Raw genomic sequence first — 20559 nt, forward strand, 5'->3', positions numbered from 1 at the left:
TCTCAGAGATGTGGCATGCGGCTAGCAGCAAGAGGAAAGTAATTCTAGAGGTAAGTCCTGGAAAAGCCTCTTCAAGTGTTCGAAAACTGAAGATAACTGTACAGTGGCTCACGTCGTGCATTTTTTTAGACTTAAAATCATGCTATTAATACTGGGTTTTTATGACAAAATGTAACAAAAGCAGCCCTTCAACAAACTGCTTAAACCTGCTTTAGAAATTCACGATTAGTTTGAAAAGTTTACACTGATTTCTTGACACAATTGGTAGGATTGTTATTCCTATCTGCTACTTTTTGAAAATCGTAATTTTTATACTTTCTCAAAAAAAAAAAAAAAATTAGACCCCAACCCCTGCCCACGGGTTAGCTTCTGTGATTCAGCTTATGAGAGTCCTGATTCACGGGCCTCCCCTTCACATGGGTGGGAAGTGAATGCCACCCACCTGTGAAGCTTCTAGGCCCAGGACAGAAGTTGTGTTTCCTTTGTTTTTGTTTTTTAATGATTTTATTTATTTACTTGTCAGAGACAGCACAAGCAGGGGGAGCAGCAGGCAGAGGGAGAAGCAGACTCCCCGCTGAGCAGGGAGCCCGATGCGGGGCTCGATCCCAGGACCCTGGGATCCTGACCTGAGCTGAAGGCAGACACTGAACCCACTGAGCCCCCCAGGCATCCCGAGCTGTGTTTCTTGATGCCCTGCAGAACTGAAGATATTCACTGATTCCCTTTGTGTCTTCGAAGGATATTCCCCGAGTCCCTGCGGTGGCTGATGGCTACCCAGCAGTATGAGGCTGCAAAGAAGCTGATTCTGCACTTCACACAGAAGAACTGCATGAACCCCGAGAGTGACATCAAAGGCGTGATGCCCGGTGAGTGCCGCTCCCTTCAGCCCCGCATCCCCACCCCGGTGGGGAGAGGCGCCACCGGTCCTGGGCGAGGAGTCACCACGGTCTTACCACGAGGCTGCGTTCGCCATTTCCGTCATGGTTGGTCTGCAGCTGGACCAGGAATGTGAGGGAATTGAAATTCTCTCCACCTTCTAGGTGTTGGATTCTTTCCTGGTCAAGTCTAACACCCTGCGGTGCCCCACCTAGCCTGTCTGGACCCAGGCTTGAGGCACGAGCCTCAGATGCACCCAGTCGCCTGGGAATATTTGCGAGGGGTCCAGCCGAGTCTGGTACACAGCCGTGCCTGTCAGCCAGGTTTATACACCCGCAGAGCCCTGGCCAGGGGTGGAACCGTCCACACCCCCTCTCTCTTCCCAAGTATGACCTTCAGAGATGCCACTGTCCGTTTCCGTCATGACCTATGTGTTGGGCATCTGAAGAAGTAGGAAAGTAAAGTCTTTTCATAGAGTAGTTTAGATCCACTTAATTTGAGGGGGGGATTTTTATTTACATCCAAGATAGTCAACATATAGTATATTATTCGTTTCGGGGGTCGGATCCGTAGAATGTGTGTCTATCGGGAGCATCACCATGAGCTAGATCTGGGCTTTCAGGCTGGGGATCCGTCAGTATCACCAGGAAGTTGTTAAAATCCATATTTCCGGTTCCCTCCCTTGTACTCAGAGACTCTGATCCAGCAGATTTGGAACAAGTTCTGAGGAACTGCATTGTTCATAAGCACAAGAAGAGATTCTGATGTGCACAGACCCTTTGAAAGTCCTGATAAAACCAACCCCAGGCTCTGACCCATGGCAACAACTGATGGTAGTGTTGCTATAATTTCCCAGGAAAATACTCTGCAGGCCCTGCCCAAGAGAGACTAGGTACATCCCCCCGCCCCCCACCATGACCTGAAATTCTGTCGAACAGATATTTACTAAATGCCCGCAGTGTACCAGGCACTGTTCTAGAACAGAGAAGGAAACAGCTTACAGCTTTTTCGTGCAGCTTACAGGCAAGCAGGGGAAGGCATACAGTGAACAATGAAATGTACAATCCATCAGGAGGGAGGCATGCTGTCAGAAAAATCCAGAGTGGAGAGAGAGAGGGTGGTGGCGAGGGATCACAGTCAGACGCTTGGGGGAGGCCAGCTCCAAGGTAACAGGTGAGCAGAGACCTAAGAGAGGTAGGAGAATGTATGCGTCACGTCTCCGTTCACAACGGGGAAGGAACACGTGGGAAATCTGAATCACACTGGCCAGAAAGGGCTTGTAATCATCTACTCCATGGTTGCTAGATAGGCTTTTCATTAGATTCCTGATTCAGAACTAGGGTTTGTGGTCCATACGGTTCCCCAGATGCTGCGGCTTGACCAGAATGGCATCCGTGCCTTGGCCTGGACCCATGACCTGGGATAGGGGGACAGCAAGGCTCGGCTGCATCCACCTGTGGGGCTGGCTTGGTCTGCCTGGCACTCCAGCACAGGGAGACAGGCTTGGGAAGCCTGGAGCCCTTGCTTTACTGGAATAAAGAAGGCCATGGGCCAGGTCTGCTTTACACGAAGGGTTTTGAGTGCTGGTGGATTTGCAGAGGGGCCCATGGTTTCTTTTTATCCAGCGACAATGAGAATAAATAGGATGATGTTCACACGGTGCTTATATATGTTAGTCACTTTTCCAAATGATTTGCAAATACTAAATATTTAATGCTGAGTGCTTTACATATATTAACTTAGATTTCTTCACAACAGTCTGTGAGAGAGGTGGTATAATTCTCCTGAATTGAAGAGAGGAGGCTGAGGCACAGAGAGGTGAAGTGTCTTGGCAGAAGTTACACAGTTAGTAAGTAGTTGAGCTGGGACTTGAACCCGGGAAGCCCAGCGGAAGCAGCTCCATTCAGCTGCTTCTGAGAGGGGAGGGGGAGCTCACAGAGACACCCCTGTCACTGTAGAGAAGAATGAGTACTGAATTCATTTGCCTTTTGGGGACCATGTTTGCTCATTTCGGACTGTCCAAGCCATCTTCCCAGACTTCTCCAGGCCCCATTCATTAGCAGGTTAATGCTCTTAAGTCCTACAGTATAATCTGTTTCTGGCATTTCCCTAATGAAATCACCACATTCCATTTCTTTCCGGTTAAAATATTGTCTGGGAAAAGCTTGTTTTCTCAATCCTAATTATACTGATTCATTTTCCTCCTATTTTTGGAAAGTGGTATTAAATCTTTTCCCCTTTCTTTGCTTATGAGTTTTGCTGCTGTCCCTGCAGGAGGCTGGGGAGAGGTGGCTGACACGTGACTTCAGCCCCACTTGGGAGGGTTGTCACGGCACTCACTGCTGGGGACACACAGTTCCCATCCGCCTCGGACCTCTGCTCACTCCCCGCTGTCAAATGCCTTGATGCCAGCGCTGGGGGAAGGCAGCTGTCTGTTTCATCAGAATTGGCCACTTCCAACTTTCGGAGGCTGCTTTTATCTGCTTGGACTCTTCTTCCCATCACCTCATCTTGTCCACCCACAATCCCTGTCCCTTACCTGGTCTACCTGCCTTGTCTCCATCTTGCTGCCCGTCCCTCACACCACCTGCTCAGAAATCCTCAGCAGCCTCCCAGGGCCTTGTAGCTAGAAACGCAAGACTGCTGAGACCCTGTCTCACCTCTACCTGCCTCTCGAAGACTCTGCAGCTTGCATTAGGCTCTCAGAACGTACCGAACTGCAGGTCGTCCCTGCCCCAGTTCTTCCTGGGTGACACACCACATTTGCTTCTCGCCACAGCCTTAATGAGGTCGGTCATCACATCACCCCTGCTTGACATACGGGGAAGTGGGGCCCAGACAGGCTAAGTGTTGGGGAGCATTGCTGCCCACTGCCGATGTCTTTCCATGTGGAAGAAGCAAGCCCATGCAGGGAGTGGTGTCCTCTGTCCTCATGCATCAGGCCCTCTCTGGGCAGCGCCCCCGGAGAAGCCCGCCAGGCCCCGCATTGCTGGGATGGGAGGATGCGTTCCCACCTCAGGTCCAGGTGGGGCTTCACCCAGCCCTTCTCAGTAATCAGGCTTGGATTCTGCCCTCTCCTGCCCCGCTCCGTCTTGTCGTTCTGTTCAGAAACAGGTGAGAAGTGGTCTGTGTATCCAGCCACCTCAGTGTCCCCAGGGCTAGGTCACTTGCCCAGAGTCCCAGCACTAGTGAGTGATGACACGGAGGCTGGCCCGGCTGGCTGACTCCGGTACCCTGCTCCCAACCCCGCTGGTGGCCGCCTCTTCCTCCTCCTCCTCTGGGCTTCAGGCCAGCTGCAGCCACGTGCCTGGAGAGGCCATCACAGAGGCCAGCACTGCTGTGTCACTTGTCACAACTTGGGGTAGATATTAAAGAGCGAGCTATCTGAGGTGACTTTGATAAGATCCCTATAGGCGTTCTCATCCACTTGCTTCGGAAGCGCTTATTCCTAATGGCCAAGTGCCCTCATCTCTACATCTGTACCTGAGGGGGGAGGGGCTGCGTGGAAGAGACAAGGTGCTGTCTCTGCTTCTGTGCATGCGCTCAGGGCCTCCCAGACACTGCCTTAGAGCTTTTAGTGCACCCGTTTTATAATATGGTTCCGGTAGCGGTGGGGCCAGCTGCTCCTTCTCCTGTTGCTGCTCCTCCTGCTCCTGCTACTCCTGCTGCTCCTCCTCCTGCAGCTCCTGCTGCTCCTCCTGCTGCTGCTCCTCCTCCTGCTGCTGCTCCTCCTGCTCCTGCTACTCCTGCTGCTCCTCCTCCTGCTCCTCCTGCTCCTCCTGCTGCTCATCCTCCTGCTGCTCCTCCTCCTGCTGCTGCTCCTCCTCCTGCTGCTCCTCCTCCTGCTGCTCCTCCTCCTGCTGCTCCCTGCTGCTCCTCCTGCTGCTGCTCCTCCTGCTCCTGCTACTCCTGCTGCTCCTCCTCCTGCTCCTCCTGCTCCTCCTGCTGCTCGTCCTCCTGCTGCTCCTCCTCCTGCTGCTGCTCCTCCTCCTGCTGCTCCTCCTCCTGCTGCTCCTCCTGCTGCTCCTCCTCCTGCTGCTCCTCCTCCTCCTGCTGCTCCTCCTCCTGCTGCTCCTCCTGCTGCTGCTCCTCCTGCTGCTGCTGCTGCTCCTCCTCCTGCTGCTGCTCCTCCTGCTCCTCCTCCTCCTGCTGCTCCTGCTCCTCCTCCTGCTCCTCCTGCTCCTGCTGCTCCTCCTGCTGCTGCTCCTCCTGCTCCTCCTGCTGCTCTTCCTCCTGCTGCTCCTCCTGCTGCTCCTCCTGCTGCTGCTCCTCCTGCTCCTCCTGCTGCTGCTCCTCCTGCTGCTCCTCCTGCTCCTCCTGCTGCTCCTCCTCCTGCTCCTCCTGCTGCTGCTTCTCCTGCTGCTCCTCCTCCTGTTCCTCCTCCTCCTGCTGCTCCTCCTCCTGCTCCTCCTGCTACTGCTGCTCCTCCTGCTGCTCCTCCTCCTGCTGCTGCTGCTCCTCCTGCTGCTCCTCCTCCTGCTGCTCCTCCTCCTCCTGCTCCTCCTGCTGCTGCTGCTCCTCCTGCTGCTCCTCCTCCTCCTCCTGCTGCTGCTCCTCCTCCTGCTCCTCCAGCTGCTGCTCCTCCTGCTCCTCCTCCTCCTGCTGCTCCTCCTCCTGCTCCTCCAGCTGCTGCTCCTCCTGCTCCTCCTCCTCCTGCTCCTCCTCCTCCTGCTGCTCCTCCTCCTGCTCCTCCTGCTGCTCCTCCTCCTGCTGCTTCTCCTCCTCCTGATGCTCCTCCTGATGCTCCTCCTCCTGCTCCTCCAGCTGCTGCTCCTCCTGCTCCTGCTTCTCCTCCTGCTGCTGCTCCTCCTCCAGCTGCTCCTCCTCCTCCAGCTGCTCCTCCTCCTCTTCCTTTCTTCTTTCCCCCACTTCCTTTTGTCTTTTTTCCCTTTCTAGAACTGATGTTTTTCCAGTTTCGGCAGGCACACATTAGCAGTGTACACAGTATAAAAGCAAAGCCAGTTAATCTCACCTCCCCCATCCAAACAAGTGCAGTTGGTCGTCTGTGTGCCTTGAGTGATCTCGCACTGTCTTCTCCTCAATCCGTGCTGCCCCGGAGAAGCATGGTTTGGCCCCTCACGTGGATCTCTCCAGCATGTAGAGGTCATGACTCCTGTGTGTCTGCAAGGACACCTGTCCGTTCTGCAGCTGGTGGGGGAGCCGGGACCGTCTTGGTCAGCCAGAGCACTGGCCAGGAGGACACCTGCTCACCGGGGTCATGTGGGGCTCCACCCGCTTTCCCTGTTTGGTCTTCGTAACAATGCTCCGAGTCAGGGGCATTGTCCCACTTCCCAGCTGAGAAACTGAGGCACAGAGCAGCTTTCCCAAGGAAGCTCAATGAAAAGAATGAAGACTGGGATTCTGCCAGGTCTGTCCGAGCCCTTGCTGCCTCTCAGGTGAGGTTGTGACCTGACAGGGATCGGCTGAAATGCAGAGGAGAGGGGACAGGGGGCTGCAGGGTAGATAGAGTAGGAGGAGCCCGCTCATCAAGGCTCCATAAGCTCTGCTTGGTTTTGTTTTGGACTCTTTCTCATGGCTGTGAATCCAGGGGATCGGAGAGCTTGGGAGGAGGGAGACAGAAAGGAAGTGCTTTTAACAGCCACTTCCGTGGTGCTCAGGTCTGATCAGCTCGTGCACGCCTTCGTACTTCTGTGCAGCCATGTGCACGGCGGACTCAACGTCCGGCTGTCAGTCTGATGACTGGAGACGCGGAAAGTCATCTGATGGCTCTCACAACTCAGAGCTGGGGCATTTTTGTCCCAGAGACACAGACTGCGTGCTGAGGAAGTTTTAGGTTGTTGGTAATAGGCTGGTGATGTGTGTGCCAGAAACAACATATCAGTAGCCCCAGTCAGGTTAATTTGATTCTGTTTAGAATAATGCAGTTACCTCTGTAGACTACAGTCAGTTCTGTAGACCTTGGGCTCCAGCTTTTTTAAACATCTGTGTCATATACAGTAATGTATTGGTCGTTAGGTTTGGGCCACATTACAGGAAAGAATTTCAGCTTCTATAAACATTCTAACAGCCGTTTTCTTCTTGGACGATTTCCATGGTGAACAAGTGTGGCTACTACAGTTGATTCCTGATGAGTTTGATTTTTTTTTTTAAGATTTTATTTATTTGAGGGGCGCCTGGGTGGCTCAGTCACTAAGCGTCTGCCTTCGGTTCAGGGCGTGATCCCAGAGTCCTGGGATCGAGTCCCGCGTCAGGCTCCTCCGCTGGGAGACTGCTTCTTCCTCTCCCACTCCCCCTGCTTGTGTTCCTTCTCTCGCTGGCTGCCTGCCTCTCTATCAAATAAATAAAAAATCTTAAAAAAAAAAAAGATTTTATTTATTTGAGAGAGAGAGAGACCCAGAGAAAGTGTGAGCTGGCGGGGGGGTGGGCAGTGTGGTTTGCAGAGGGAGAGGGAGAAGCAGACTCCCCACTGAGTGGGGAGCCCAACATGGGGCTCAATCCCAGCACCCTGGGATCACAACCTGAGCCAAAGGCAGATGCTTAACCGACTGAGCCACCCAGGTGCCCCCTGATGAGTATTATAACAGTGAAGATACTCAGACCATTGGATCCAACATTATCTGTTAACCATTCTACTTTCATGTTCTTTAAAAGTTTTTTAGTGTTTTAACCAAGGGGAAAGGATATTTGTAAATCAAAGTAGCCTGTGTTTGCAGAGGGGAAAATAAAGGTTCAGAAGACCTCGAGAGTTGGGGGGATCCATGAATAGACAGCTGAAGTGCTAGCTGTTCTAGCTTGTACAGAGACCTCAATTTTGCACCTAAATATGGGAAGGAAGAAAGTTCTGGAAACCAGGTGGCATGGCATCCCTCAGACATCGAAAGACTTTTCCTACTCCCTTCAGTGCCCCAGCCGGTGACATTAGTCCAAAAAAAAATGTTCTTTAAATAAGTAACTCCTAAATCCTCATGGTTAAGCACCATATTTTCCTTCAGACTGTAACAAATAAGGTTTGTGACCCCCCTGCCACGGGATGGCAGGAAGGACGCAGAAGAGGAGAGTTGAACTGGGGCCGTCCCAGGGTGGGAATGGCCCTAAGAAGTACCAGAGAGCCCTTCAGTAGCTCGGTCTCTTCTGCAGACGCTGCTCTGGGGTCCCTCCTGAGGCAATTCTCTTCCTTCCAAGCTCTGAAGCCTTCCTCAGTAGTCTAGGCCTTCCCACCCATACTGCTTGTTTTTGTTTGGTGGTTTTGCTTTTGTTAGTAAACTTGCTTTGAGATACTTGGAGGTTTACAGAAAGGTTGCAAAACCAGTACAGAATTTCTGAATACCCTGCGCTCTGTCTCCCCCATTGTAACATATTATCACAGGACCTTTGTCTCCGTTGAGAAACTGCCCCTGGTACATCTGACCGACCCCAGCCTTTCGCTGGATGTCACCAGTCTCTCCATGAACGACCACCCATCCCAGGATCCCACCCAGGATCCCACTTAGTGGTCGCACCTCCCCAGCCCCCTCTGGTCTCTACCTGATTTCTCGTGGTCTTGCAGTCTTGAGTTGCACGGGCCACCCAACCGATGGGTTAGGTCTTCTTTTCCTTTTTGAGCTCCCGAGTAGAGAATGACTCCCCCAGGACCCGCCGGGCCGGGAGAGCAGCGAGGGGCCTCGGAGGCTGAGTGTGGGACCTTTCTGCTCCCAGACGCACGGGGAGATCCCGAAGGCGGGGGCATTTCCTTGGTTTGACCTTCCCTGTGAAACGGCCAGGTCGGCAGCGGGGCTTCCGCACGCTCTCGTCAGTGTGGCGCTGGAGGCTGTGGCAGTCTGTCCAGAACGGTTTTCAGAGCGAGTCTGAGCCTCTCGAGAAGCTCTTTCTCATGCCCTGGGAGCTGCGCACAGCGCTCTGAAGCCAAACCATGTCCGTCTCGCTCAGGTCGCAAAGACCTTTGAGCGTGCACTAAGACGTACACGTACGCGTGTGTGCAGACGCTCGCAGCTGCCCTTTTGCGCATGCGTGTTCGCTCACGTGTGGACCTGGCCTCTGCAGGTGGCTGCACCCTGGGCAGAGCGGAAGGAGCGCTGCAGTCACACATCGCTGCCCACGGGGTCAAGGAGCGTAGGCGCGCGAGCCGCTCCTGGCCGCGGAGCAGCGGGCGGGGCGGGCAGATCAGACGCTGCACAGAAAAGCCCCTCTTGGTCTGTAGGGCCTGAACCGGATTAGTGCCTCCGTAACCTAGAATGTCATTTGGTTTTGTACCCAGGGAAAGCAGCGTGAGTCCACCCCAATGGCTTATTTGTGCGGATCCTGCTTCTAAAGGCCTCGCAGTGGCAAGGGACACGGACGGCACGTGTGGGCCCTTCAGGCCCCACGGGGAAATTGGAACTGCAAAGCTAGTGTCTCTGTGGTTCATTTTCTATCCTGAGAACCAGACCCTATCCCCTGGCTTAAAGAAAAAAAAAATGTTTCTTCTTGTCATGATGTCCAAATTCGGGAACATCTGGGAGGCCGCCTGCCCAGGGCCTTGCCGAGAGGTCACAGGCTCTCTTTCCCCGCAGAGCTGGAGAAGGAGCTTTCCCGGAGGCCCAAGAAGGTCTGCATCGTGAAAGTGGTGGGAACCCGGAACCTGTGGAAAAACATCGTGGTCCTGTGTGTGAACTCGTGAGTCTCAAGAGGGACACAGAGAGGGCAGAGGTCAGGGAGAGGCTGGAAAAGAGAGGGGCTAGAGGAGCGGACAGCGGGACCCTCCTCTTCCCACAGCTGGATCCTGAATTATGGCCATACAGGGGCCTCTGGCCAGCCCAAGGCTTTGCTCTTCGCTAAGAGGCCCTGGGTTAAGCCCCAGCATCAGTGTTACCAAGGTCTTTCTTGTGTTGACTCACAGTTCAATAACCCCGCCCTTCCCTGACCACACAAGGTGGCCTTCACTCAGGGTCAGAGGTCACTTAAGGTGAGGGGATGTTAACCCTCATTTGATGTTAGAGGCCTTGTGGGGGGGCGGTGGGATTGACACTCATCCATGAAAGGCCTCAGGATTTCTGTCTGGGGAAAAAGAGAGGCCCAGGGTCAGGGCTCTGGTCGCACCGTTCCCTACAGCTGTTTTTATCAAAGCAGCTCCACTTAATCAGTTCTCGATGTGGGGGTTCCTACATACACCCTTGTCCTACACTCGGGGAGACAGAGGCCTTAGGCACACGGTGGGTCAGGGCCCGAGCCCTGAGGCTTCAGCCTCCCCGCCCAGAGCTGGCTCCGGACAGGGCCACCATGCCGCTGTCCAGTCTCAGACAGACGCTAGCTAGCTAGGCTAATGGGACTATTAAAAATGCAATGACCTCTCCAACTTTTATTTCGGGGAAAAAAAACACAAACTGTGACATAGAGGAGATGCCAAGTTTCCATTTTAATGCTTCGTGTTTGGGTGAAGGGGAATCCATCTCTCTGACCTTGTTACCTGTTGTGGTCAGAAGACTGCCTTCCTACCAGCACAAAAAGGTAGATTTCCATGAGACCTCAGTAGGCTGAGAAGCAGAGACAGTCATCTGGGATCCCCAGAGAGGAACCGAATCTCACCGGTTGTTCGATGATAAAAACGATGGCCCCAGTAGGCCCTCTGCGGAGGATTTCCCAAGTGGAAATGAGTTCACTTGGCAAACAGCAGCTTCCTCCTGTGGGGGCAGGGGTCTGTTGCAGTTGATCTTGACGCATCCTCGTGGTGTGATAAAAGCACTTTGATTTCCCCAAAGCACGGAAGAGGGGTTGGGAGAGAAGGAAATTTTTGGCTCTGGGACGGCTGCCGAGTGCTGACGTCATGAATGAGCTCTCACGCGCTTCCCACGTGGTGCGCGTGCACCTGCAGCCTCGTGGCAGGGGGCGGGGGGAGGGGTGCATTCGGATTCCCATTTCCCAGACTGGACATCTACCTCCAGCAGTCCCAACACACGTTTCCCAGTAGGTTTATATGATCCTCTGGGGGCAGGAAAGAGGCTTGACCCAGGGCAAAGGACAACAGTGATAAATTAAGAGTGGAAACAGAGTTTCCCAAGACCAGATGTCTTCATTTGGCCTGACTTCCTACAGCTTTCCCAGGGCGTGTCTGTCAATAGCAGCAGGAATGGGTAGTTCTCTGGATGGATCCCTGAGTTTCCAGAATTCTGAATGCTAAAGGAAGAGGCAGAGGCCCAGATAGGCAGGATGTCTTCGAAGTTGTCCCTTGTCAGCTCCGTAGACTGGTGCAAGCTGCTGAACCTCCATAGGCCTTTTTGCCCGTCTGTGAAATGGGTCTGACAGGAGCTCCTAGGGTGCCCACGTGGGATGAAGTGAGCTGATGCGTGGGGAGTGTTTTGTCATGCATGATGGATTTGTTGGATGGTGTTTGAACGGAAGGTCTCACTGCTTTAACGCCCCCACTCTTCTGCTAAAGGATGGCGGAGGAGAGCGAACCGCCGCCCCCCCCCCATGAGGGGCACGCTCCCGTCGTGTCTCTGAAGTCACTTTGCCTTGCACCGGTCATGCTCTCACTCGCGGGGACAGCATGTTTGCCGTGACGTGCCGAGTTGCCTCTCTGTTTCCTGGTCATTGATCCCTCCTGCCTCTGTACGCCTGCGCACTGCCCCCCCCCCCCACCGGCTGTGTGTCTCTCCCAGGCTGACGGGCTACGGGATCCACCACTGCTTTGCACGGAGCATGATGGGCCACGAGGTGAAGGTGCCGCTCCTGGAGAACTTCTACGCCGACTACTACACCGTGGCCAGCATCGCCCTGGCGTCCTGCCTGGCTATGTGCGTGGTGGTCAGGCTCCTGGGGCGCAGGGGCGGGCTGCTGCTCTTCGTGATCCTCACCGCCCTGGCCTCGCTCTTGCAGCTCGGCCTCCTGAACCGTGAGTGGGGGGCGGGGCGGAGGGCTGGGGGCGGAGCCTGGGGCTGGGGGGCAGCCTGGGGGAGGGGAGCTGGCCTGGGACCGAAGGGTGTTTGCCGGAGCTGGGTGAGACTTGAGGGAAGTGTTCTGTGACCTGAGCTATGATTCCGAAATCAACAGCTTGAGGAAAGTGCCTCGGGAAGGACCGATTGAACTGGAATGTCCATGGTGACTACCGTGGATGGAGTGCACCGTGCTTCCCCCGCTCCCCGGCCCGGCCATGGGCCTGTAACTGGGAGCCTTCCTGGCTGCACCTCATTTCCGGCACGTGAAGCCCCCCGAGCCCCAGTGGGCATGACTTCACAGAGGCCCAGCCTGTGCCTTTATCATACATCACGTGATGAGAACAAAGCGCCCTTTCATGGGAAATCAGGGGGACATTTTGACAGTCTTGTATTAGGACACCGCTTTTCGGCAGCTGTTCCCAAGTTTATCAGCTTGTCTTTGGGCCAAAGAACTCCTGAGTGAATGTTAAAAATAATTCACAGAAAAGCTAAGGAATCCATGCAGCCCCTGCAGCTGTACGACGGGGGCCTGACGGCTCCCCATGCAGGGAAAAAGCCCCAGCCATCCCTCCGACCCGCCCAGAGCAAGACCCACCGGGCAGCTGAACCTTCTCGCACCAGGCCCGGCGCTCCTGGGGAAACATACCCAGGAGAGCCCACCCGAGCGCTGGGAATTCGACTCCGGGACTGTCCCGGCGCAGCACACATCGGAGCTGCTGAGCAAACAGAAAGCCGCCTCGTCCTGCAAGGTGTGGGAGTCAGCGTCCGGAACAGAAGAACAAGAAAAAACTCAAAACTCTCAACCTCTTCATGCAAACTGGATTAAAGAGCAGCTCCTTTCCAACTCGGGAGCAATGTTCCTAATCTGGTCACGTTCCCATGCATTCTGCCTCTTGCTGGGAGACGGGTCTTATTTTCAGCTGTGACAAATAAGGAAACAGAGAAGTGGTGTCTGTCCCCTGGTGGGGGCTGCCCAAGCTGCCCTCCCGGGAGCCCTGTGCAAGCTCCCGAGCTTTGGGTGCAGGGAGGGGCAGTGCCTGGGAGTGTCACAGTGCCCTCTTTGTCCCTGAGCAGGAAAGCCCCAGGAACTAGGTGCACATGAGAAGCCAAGCCGTGAGCATCAGGGCTCAGAGCACACAGAAATGCCACCGCACGGGTCTGCCCCCCCGGTACTCGCTGGGGCACAGACCTGCAGAGACCCCGAAGAATTATTCACAATGAAATTAAGTCTTCAGTTTGAGGTCTAGAAGAGCTGCTAGAGTCTGTTCTGAAGAGTTCCGTTTTATCCCCGTATTGGGAGGCCAGAGGTGTTTTCACCCTCCCCTCCGACAAAAAGAGCTTTGTCCATCGGGTGCTAATCCCCGGAGGGGACTCTATCACCCACAGGTCTCTGCATCCTTCTAGCACTTGGCCCCCAGCAGGTGTTGGTCCTGCTCCCCAGTGGGCCTGGCAAGGGGGGCAGTGGGGCCAACCCAGAGCTGGAAGGGAGTTCACTGAGAAGCCAGTCACATGGGAAAAGGTAGTGGCTTCATACCTAATGGCCTTTCTTTCTCCTCTCTTTGCCCACTGTCTTCATCCTCGTCCACGTGGGGGCCGTCATTTCCGGGGGCGCAGTGATTGGGAAATACAGCCAGCATCCAGACTCAGGTGAGCCCCCAGTGCCCGTGCGGTGCACTTGACCGCTTTTTATTGCGCCCAGATGGGCCTTTTCATCAAGACTCACAGACCTGTGGTTTCCCCTCCCTGTCTCTCTCCCCCTCTCTCCTTATCCTTCAAGAGTTGCAGCTGAAGTTGGCCGTAGGTTGGACACTATAAGCATACATTTGTATTCTCTACTCCTTCTCGCCTCTAGAAAGAGCACCTCGTTTCCCTGTCTGTGCCCAGCTTGCACGCATGGCCTCGCCTCTCCCCCCGGCCTCGGCAGTCAGCCCGGGGCCTGTTGCAGCTGCTCTTACGGACAGTGCCTGGGTGACATCAGAAAGCCCCAGGGAGCCTGGACACCTGGCTGACTGTGCTGCCAGGGGAAGCTGCTCTCCCCCTTTGTCCCTCACGGCAGCTCGCTGCTCTCGGCCACGGGGATGGCAGAGCTGCTGGTCGCATGTGCCTGGCCTGCCCCGAGCCCGTGCTGCCGAGACTCTGCTGTGAAATCCCTGCGTTCAGGATACAACCTTGCAGGGAACTGGGCTGTGCCCCCAAATGTATGACCCCAACCGCATGCCAATGCTCTATGCTAGATGCGGCCTGGGTGTGTGGTCAGACTCTGGTGCCATTTGCAAGGTGCTCGGGTCAACTGAGCACTGTCTCCAGGCCATAAATTCCTCTGTTTGGGTTATTGGAGTTTTATACCCGTCGATCCAGCCTAGCATACCCTGTCCTATGTACTGGACAGGTCACATCTGAGGCCAGAATAGCCAGGACTCTCTGGAGGCAGAAGCCTCGTTTCTCCGAAGGCTGGGAAAAACGGGACGTTGTTACAGCCCCGGGGAGACCACCAGCCTTCCCTCCTGCCAGGCATGGCTTGTGGCCTCCGGAATCCTGGCCGAGTCCGTGTGAGCTACAGCATTCGAGGCCCACAGGAAATCACGGGAACCCCAACAAAGCCTTCTGCCAAGAGGGTCTGACCTGTTACACCTAGAGGTGTTCCTCAGTCTCCAGAGGGAACTGAGTGCCCCAGCCTGCACCCCGAACTGGGGAAGGGGGATGGGGGAAGACCCTTCATGTGGTCCTAGACCCTCCCCCGTCCCTTGTCCAGCTGCTGTCTCTGCACCGCCCCCCCACCACCTGCCTGCCAGCCTCCTTTTCCCTTCCCTTCTGCCCGCCCTCCTCACTGTCTCCCCCTGATTCTCCTTCAGGTATGAGTGATAGTGTCAAGGACAAATTCTCCATCGCGTTTTCCATCGTGGGCATGTTCGCCTCCCACGCAGTGGGAAGCCTCAGCGTGTTCTTCTGTGCAGAGATCACCCCCACGGTAATCAGGTAGGTCATGGGAGGTGCCCCACACCGCGCCTTCTCCCTGGGACTCCGGAGAGGGCTGGGTGTCGTAGCAAGGCTCCTGCGGAATGAACCAACATCAGCTGTGTCCCGCCCTGGCCTCCGGACCAGGGTGCAGCATGCGTGCCAGGCATGTCAGGGCTTCCGATGGGGAGCTTTGCCCTGACTCTGAGGCCCCTGAGAGTCAGCTGAGAACTTGACCCTGGGCTCCATCCAGGCAAGGAGCCAGAGGAGCAGGGAGGGTGCAGGAGGCACTGCATGGAGGTATTAGCTCGGGCTTAACCACTTTTGTCTTAGTTCACGGAGTAACATTTGATCCCTTCTTGGTGCTAGTCCCAGGTAGTGGTACCTGGATGCTACCCACCCTTTGATGTTATTCAGATTACAGCATAATAAAAGGGTGTGTCTTCATTTAAAAGGGCATCACTTAACTACAGAATCATGTCATTTTCCTGGTAATTACTGTTTGTGACTTACGGAAGAGCTCATCGGGACTGGCATCACACTGAACTTTGCATGGGAATATCATTAGCATTGCTAACACACATGCTTTTTGAAAATATAAATTGTGAATAAATTAGGCAATTATTCAGCTGTGAAAGAAAACCCAGAAGTCAGCATGATGACAGCCGTCCACCCTGACTTTCCCACGCAGGCAAACAAGTAGAGTCCAGTACAGTTCAAGGCAGGACTCGTGCAGACTAATTATTTTAGCCCCTCGGGTGCTGTGAAGGGCTCTGGGCAAAGGCAGGTAGGTTCACGGACTTTCTTCCCACATTTCCAGGAGTCATGCTGACAAGAGATATTTCACATGACCTCATTTTGCTTCATTCTCCCAGAGTTTTACAGTGTACACCGTGTCTGAAGGCTACTCAGTGCCTGTGGGATAAAATGCCAAGGAATTGTGTATGTAAGGAGAAAAAAGCAATTAAATGCCAAGTAATTCATCCTGTTCCGACCCTCTCCTAAGCCGAAGCAAGAGAACAGCCTGAAGCTTATTTCAGGCTCCAGGTTGCAAAATGCCTCAGGCAGACAGCATCTCCCTCCGTGTCTTTTCTTTACCTAGTTAAAATTTCCTTCCTTGACCAAAGAATCCAGCAAAGAGGGTTCTTACACTAGAGCAGAAGTCAAGGTTGGACCTCTGGCTTTCCAGCTGCTCTCTCTGCAGACTGGTGTGATTGTGGACCTTTCTTTGGGGGTGGTCACCACTTAACTCTGCTGGTTGGTGGACCTCATTAGTCATTGTTGCATTTTGCTTAACAAGCTAAACTGGCAGAAATACACTATCCTTTTCCTCTTCGGTGCAGACCTGCTAAGATTATTTGGGGATAGAAACTCAACAAATACGTCTTTGATTTGGCTTGCCAAGATGACACACTAGAAAGAAATTTGACCTTCAGTGCTGTTTTTGTACTCGCAGAGGGATGAAAGGAGATCGAGTCCAAAGGGGGTCCCTGGCCGGGAGGGAAGGGGTCCTGGTGTCACTCCTGCACCCCTCCCCTTCAGCGGCCTGGCTCTTTCTCCCAGACACAGTCGGGGATAGTTCCCCTGCAGTGACCCGGGACGGAAATTGACCTTCCTCCCCTTACCCTACAGCTAAATCCCAGATAAATGAGGGAGAGCAGCTTGGGGTCTGTGAGTTTCTCCTTTACTCACTGAAGTCTAATTGACATACAATGTTTCATGAGTTTCATTTTTCTTAATACCAAACAAGCCCTTTTCTACAAGGCTGTTATTAAAAACATCCCTTCTGAACTACAACAGTCGCCCCAGGGAAGATGCCAGGACTCACTAACGAGAAGCAAATAGGAGGATAAGAACTTTTTTGCACAGAGGCTTGTGGAAATCCGTTGTCCAGGGACAACAGACTCACTGGAGTCTAATGAACGTATTAATTAATGTTGTGCGTGAGATCGCATCCAGACTTTGTTGCAGAGACGTGCTTCCCTCCCCCCCGCCCCCAGGCCTGGTCTGGATGCTCTCCACTGGCAACAAGCCGTTCCTCAGGTCCCTTCCTGAGGCTTCAGAAGCTGGCTGCCTCTGCAGGCAGATGGGGAGGACCCTGTGTCTGCAGCACCCTCTCCCCCTGGGCTTGGTTAGAAGGGGCCCTGGGGCCTGGTTGGTCTAGGAGCAGTCGATGGCTTTTTTGTGCAGGACTATCTTTTCTAGGCAGTGTCTATCTGGAAGCTGCAGGCGGGAGCCCCTGAGGCCTTCACCGTCCTCCTCACCCCTCACCAAAGCGGTCAGTTCAGAGAGGAGGCAGGGCGGTGGTAACGAGCTCATTTCATTGTCCGGCAGCTGCACACAGGCTCCCTCAGGGCGCCTGGGCCTTCGCTGTTACTGCTTTGTTCTTTCTGAGCTCAGCTGCTCATTCCTGATATCTCCCGCTTTCCTCCCCTCCCTTCTCCAGAAATTTCTTTATTGGAACTTGCTTTCTTGGAGAACTTCCTTCTGAGTAACTCCTCCCTATTCCCACCTTGGGACGAAGAACCTGGGCCCTGATGTCCTCCCTCTAAAGGTGCCTCGAGAACAGGCACCAAGAACAAAGATGGCCTGTGTAATGTGGCATCTGGAGTCTGTTAAACTTCTTTAAAAATTCGTGTCTTAAATATATGTGATATATTTACATATATAATACACACACACATAGATAGACAGACACACATGGATAGAACGAACAAATGCTAAGGTCAAGGAGCGAAGGCACGCAGGCTAGGATTCAGAGCAGAATGGAGAATGAACAAAGCGTAGGGGATGTGGCCGCGAGCCTCAGATGCGGATCTTCGGCCGAGAGAGCGGATGGAGCTGTGTGTGATCTCAGAGGCCACTTTCCTCCGTGCGGCCCTAGGCAGGTCCCTTAGCCAGACTTCATCTCTTTGCCCTAAAATGAGGCGAGTTAGGACTGCCTCGTTATAGGGTAGTGATGCTGAGGGAAGAAAGAGTACATAGAAGGGTCCAGCCTCAGGAGATGGCAATGGATATTATTAATGATTCCTACCGGAGTATTTTTGGCAGTTATATTTATTTCTGCAAAACTGGCACAAATATTTGTTTATCCTTGACTTCACAGAAATGGAGTCAAGACAAATTAAGTAAGACAGAAGAGGAAGTGAGAAATGGGAGGTTTGTTTGTTCTGTTTAAACTCAAGATGCTTGGTGTTCACATGTTTAAAGAACGATTTGAAGACTCTGGAATTCTTAATTTAAGCTTGCTACTTCTAATAATAAGTCTGCCTGTGTATCCGCCTTTATATCCTTAATTTAGATATTATTACTAGTGAATTAAAGATATCCAGTGGATATTAAAATTTTCTGTGCTCCTAAAGCACAGGGAGGCAAAATTTGCACCCCCCTCCTTCCCCCCACTTCTTTTATTTGTAAATTGAGGTGGCTGCCTGCTTTGATATTTACACATGGGCATATGCTGCCCTCTACTGACAATCTAAAGAAAAGCAGAAAATGCACAAAGTCAGCATTTTAGGGGAGGAAAAGGAAGATAAGCCTCTGAAACCCAAGCATGTAATAATGACCCCATTCTCTAAACGGAGATTTCAAAAAGACAACACAAAGCCAAGAATGGTATAACAAATTCTTTCAAAAGTGTTCCTAACCTTACTGAAAAATTTCAAGATAAAACCAAACAGAAAATTGCTTTTGTGGAAAAAATACATAAAGAAATACTGCGTATTATATATGCACACGTACGTAGACTGCATTTTATATATGTACACACACTTATATACGTGGATACTTACGTGAGCTGTCTAATCCTACTGTAAATATATTTGACATGATTTATTAATATAATATATATTTTGGCATTATGAAGCAAGACTTTGTCCCATGCTGACCTCTGCTCCCTTGACAGTGACTCTGTGCACACCCTTCCCCGTGGGTGTGTACTCTCCCTTCCTGGAGGTTAACTCTCATGTGGATTTTATAAGCACTGAGCAAGGTCAGTCTCCTTCTCTGCTTGTCCGTGCCATCCACGTGTGGTGACAGGGAGGTCCCACGGAAACCCAGAAGCCCTCAGAGAAAAGGACGTCTTCCTGGTATTAAAGGCCCCAAGGAGACACATCCATTATCCCTGGCATCCATCTGTCCCTTGCAACAGCCTGTGGCTTCCAGAGTGGCCACAACAACCAGAAGGACGAAGTGGCTATTTCAGGTGTTCGTGTTCTTAGTTCCCATCACATCGCTCTTCCTGACGGTCACCTATCTTTAACCCACCCCATTCATTCGGGTGAGCTGACCTTCCTACCTAGGAAGCCAGTGTAATCCATAAACATCCAATATTTATTAAGCATAAATACATACTGGTTGATATTCTAGAAAATAATCCTTGCCCTTGACAAGCTCATGGACTAAATAAGGACAGTAGGCATACGAAGAAATATTAACAGAAAGGTGCAGAGTGTCTTCAGAAGGTGGTCTGGGACCCTCTGCTTGGGAAAGGGGCTGGTATCTGGGGGATGCCCCCCAAAATATTACTATTCCTTATTTGTGTCCCCTTGACAGCCCAGTAGCACAATGGTGTGACTGTTCCTATAGCCCTTCCTGTCACTCCCTTGGCAAAAGGCTTTCTAACACATAGGACTGGTGACATATCACAGCCTGGGTGAGAGGTGGCTGTCTTTTCTTCCATAGCTAAGGGTAGGAAATTCCATTACTCGCTGAGTGTACTAGTTATCTATTGTTGTGTAACAAATTATCCCAAAATGTAGTGGCTTACAACAACACAGGCTTGTTGTCTCACAGTTTCTGTGGGCAGGAGTTGGCAAAGCCTAGCTAGGCCCTCCGCTTGGGGTCTCCCACACGCTGCAGTCAACCAGGATAGGATCGGTCTTCAAGCTCATTCAGTAATTGGTCTTGGTGTGTTCATACAGCTAAAACAGAATACCACAGACTGGGGTGGCTTATAAACAACAGTAATTGAATTCTGGAGGCTGCAAGTCCAAGATCAAGGTGTCCACAGATTTGGTGTTTGGTTAGTCTGCTTCAGGATTCATCAATGGCCATCTTCCCTCTACCCCTCACATGGTGGAGAGGTGAGGGAGCTCTCTGGGTGCCTTTTCTAAGGGCAGTAATCCCATTCATGAGACCTAATCACCTCCCAAAGTCCCCGCCTCCTAATAACCATCACACTGGGGATTAGGAGTTGAACATATGAATTGGGGTGGGTGGGGGGGGACAGACATTCCAACCAGAAGAGCGGGATTCAGTTCTCACTAGCTATTGGACCGAGAGCCTCAGTTCCCTGCTGGCCAGAGGTCACCTTAGTTCCTTCCTTGCCACCTGGAGTAGAACAACGTAACAGCTTGCTTCATCGAAGCCAGCAAGAGAATCTGCTAGAAGTCAGTCTTTTGTAACCGAATCATGGAAGGGACATCTCATTACCTTTGCCATATTTTATTGGTGAAAAGTAAATTACTAGGTCCAGCTCACACTCAAGATACAAGGGCATGAACGCCTGGAGGTGTGAATCATTGGGGCCATTTTAGAAATCTGCTGGTCTCTGCCCCTGAAAACCTCTTCAGTCTGTGAGGGACCCACACACACAAACACAAGACTCTTTGGGCTCCCCGAGGTGGGCTGAGGGAGGGGCCGGGCGGGGCAGCTGCGCAGAGCACTTCTGCGGCTTGGTCAGCCTGTGCTCCAGAAGCCTGGGGGGGGGTGGTCACAGGGGGCACACTGGAGGGACAGGGGCCCCGGGAGGCATGTGTGTATGCGAAGGAGCAGCAAGAGGGAGTGAGGTTTCATTCCAAAGGGCAGTGAGCCGGAGCAGGGGTCCCTGGGGGGGGGGGGTGAGGAAGCTTCAGGA

General features: G+C 52.9%; 1 protein-coding gene across 1 annotated transcript in view; it reads left to right on the top strand.

Moving 5' to 3' along the window:
* Nucleotides 1–20559, top strand: part of SLC22A23 (solute carrier family 22 member 23) — a gene marked incomplete at its 5' end in the record, with an annotated part of 169412 nt that overhangs the window by 142194 nt on the left and 6659 nt on the right. Inside the window, 5 exons of the mRNA XM_034660200.1 lie at nucleotides 739–866; nucleotides 9387–9489; nucleotides 11472–11704; nucleotides 13362–13394; nucleotides 14600–14723. Coding sequence (XP_034516091.1) covers nucleotides 739–866; nucleotides 9387–9489; nucleotides 11472–11704; nucleotides 13362–13394; nucleotides 14600–14723 — 621 coding nt within the window. The remainder of the gene's footprint in view (nucleotides 1–738; nucleotides 867–9386; nucleotides 9490–11471; nucleotides 11705–13361; nucleotides 13395–14599; nucleotides 14724–20559) is intronic.

This window comes from Ailuropoda melanoleuca, chromosome 5, assembly GCF_002007445.2.
Source record: "Ailuropoda melanoleuca isolate Jingjing chromosome 5, ASM200744v2, whole genome shotgun sequence".
Lineage (NCBI taxonomy): Eukaryota > Metazoa > Chordata > Mammalia > Carnivora > Ursidae > Ailuropoda > Ailuropoda melanoleuca.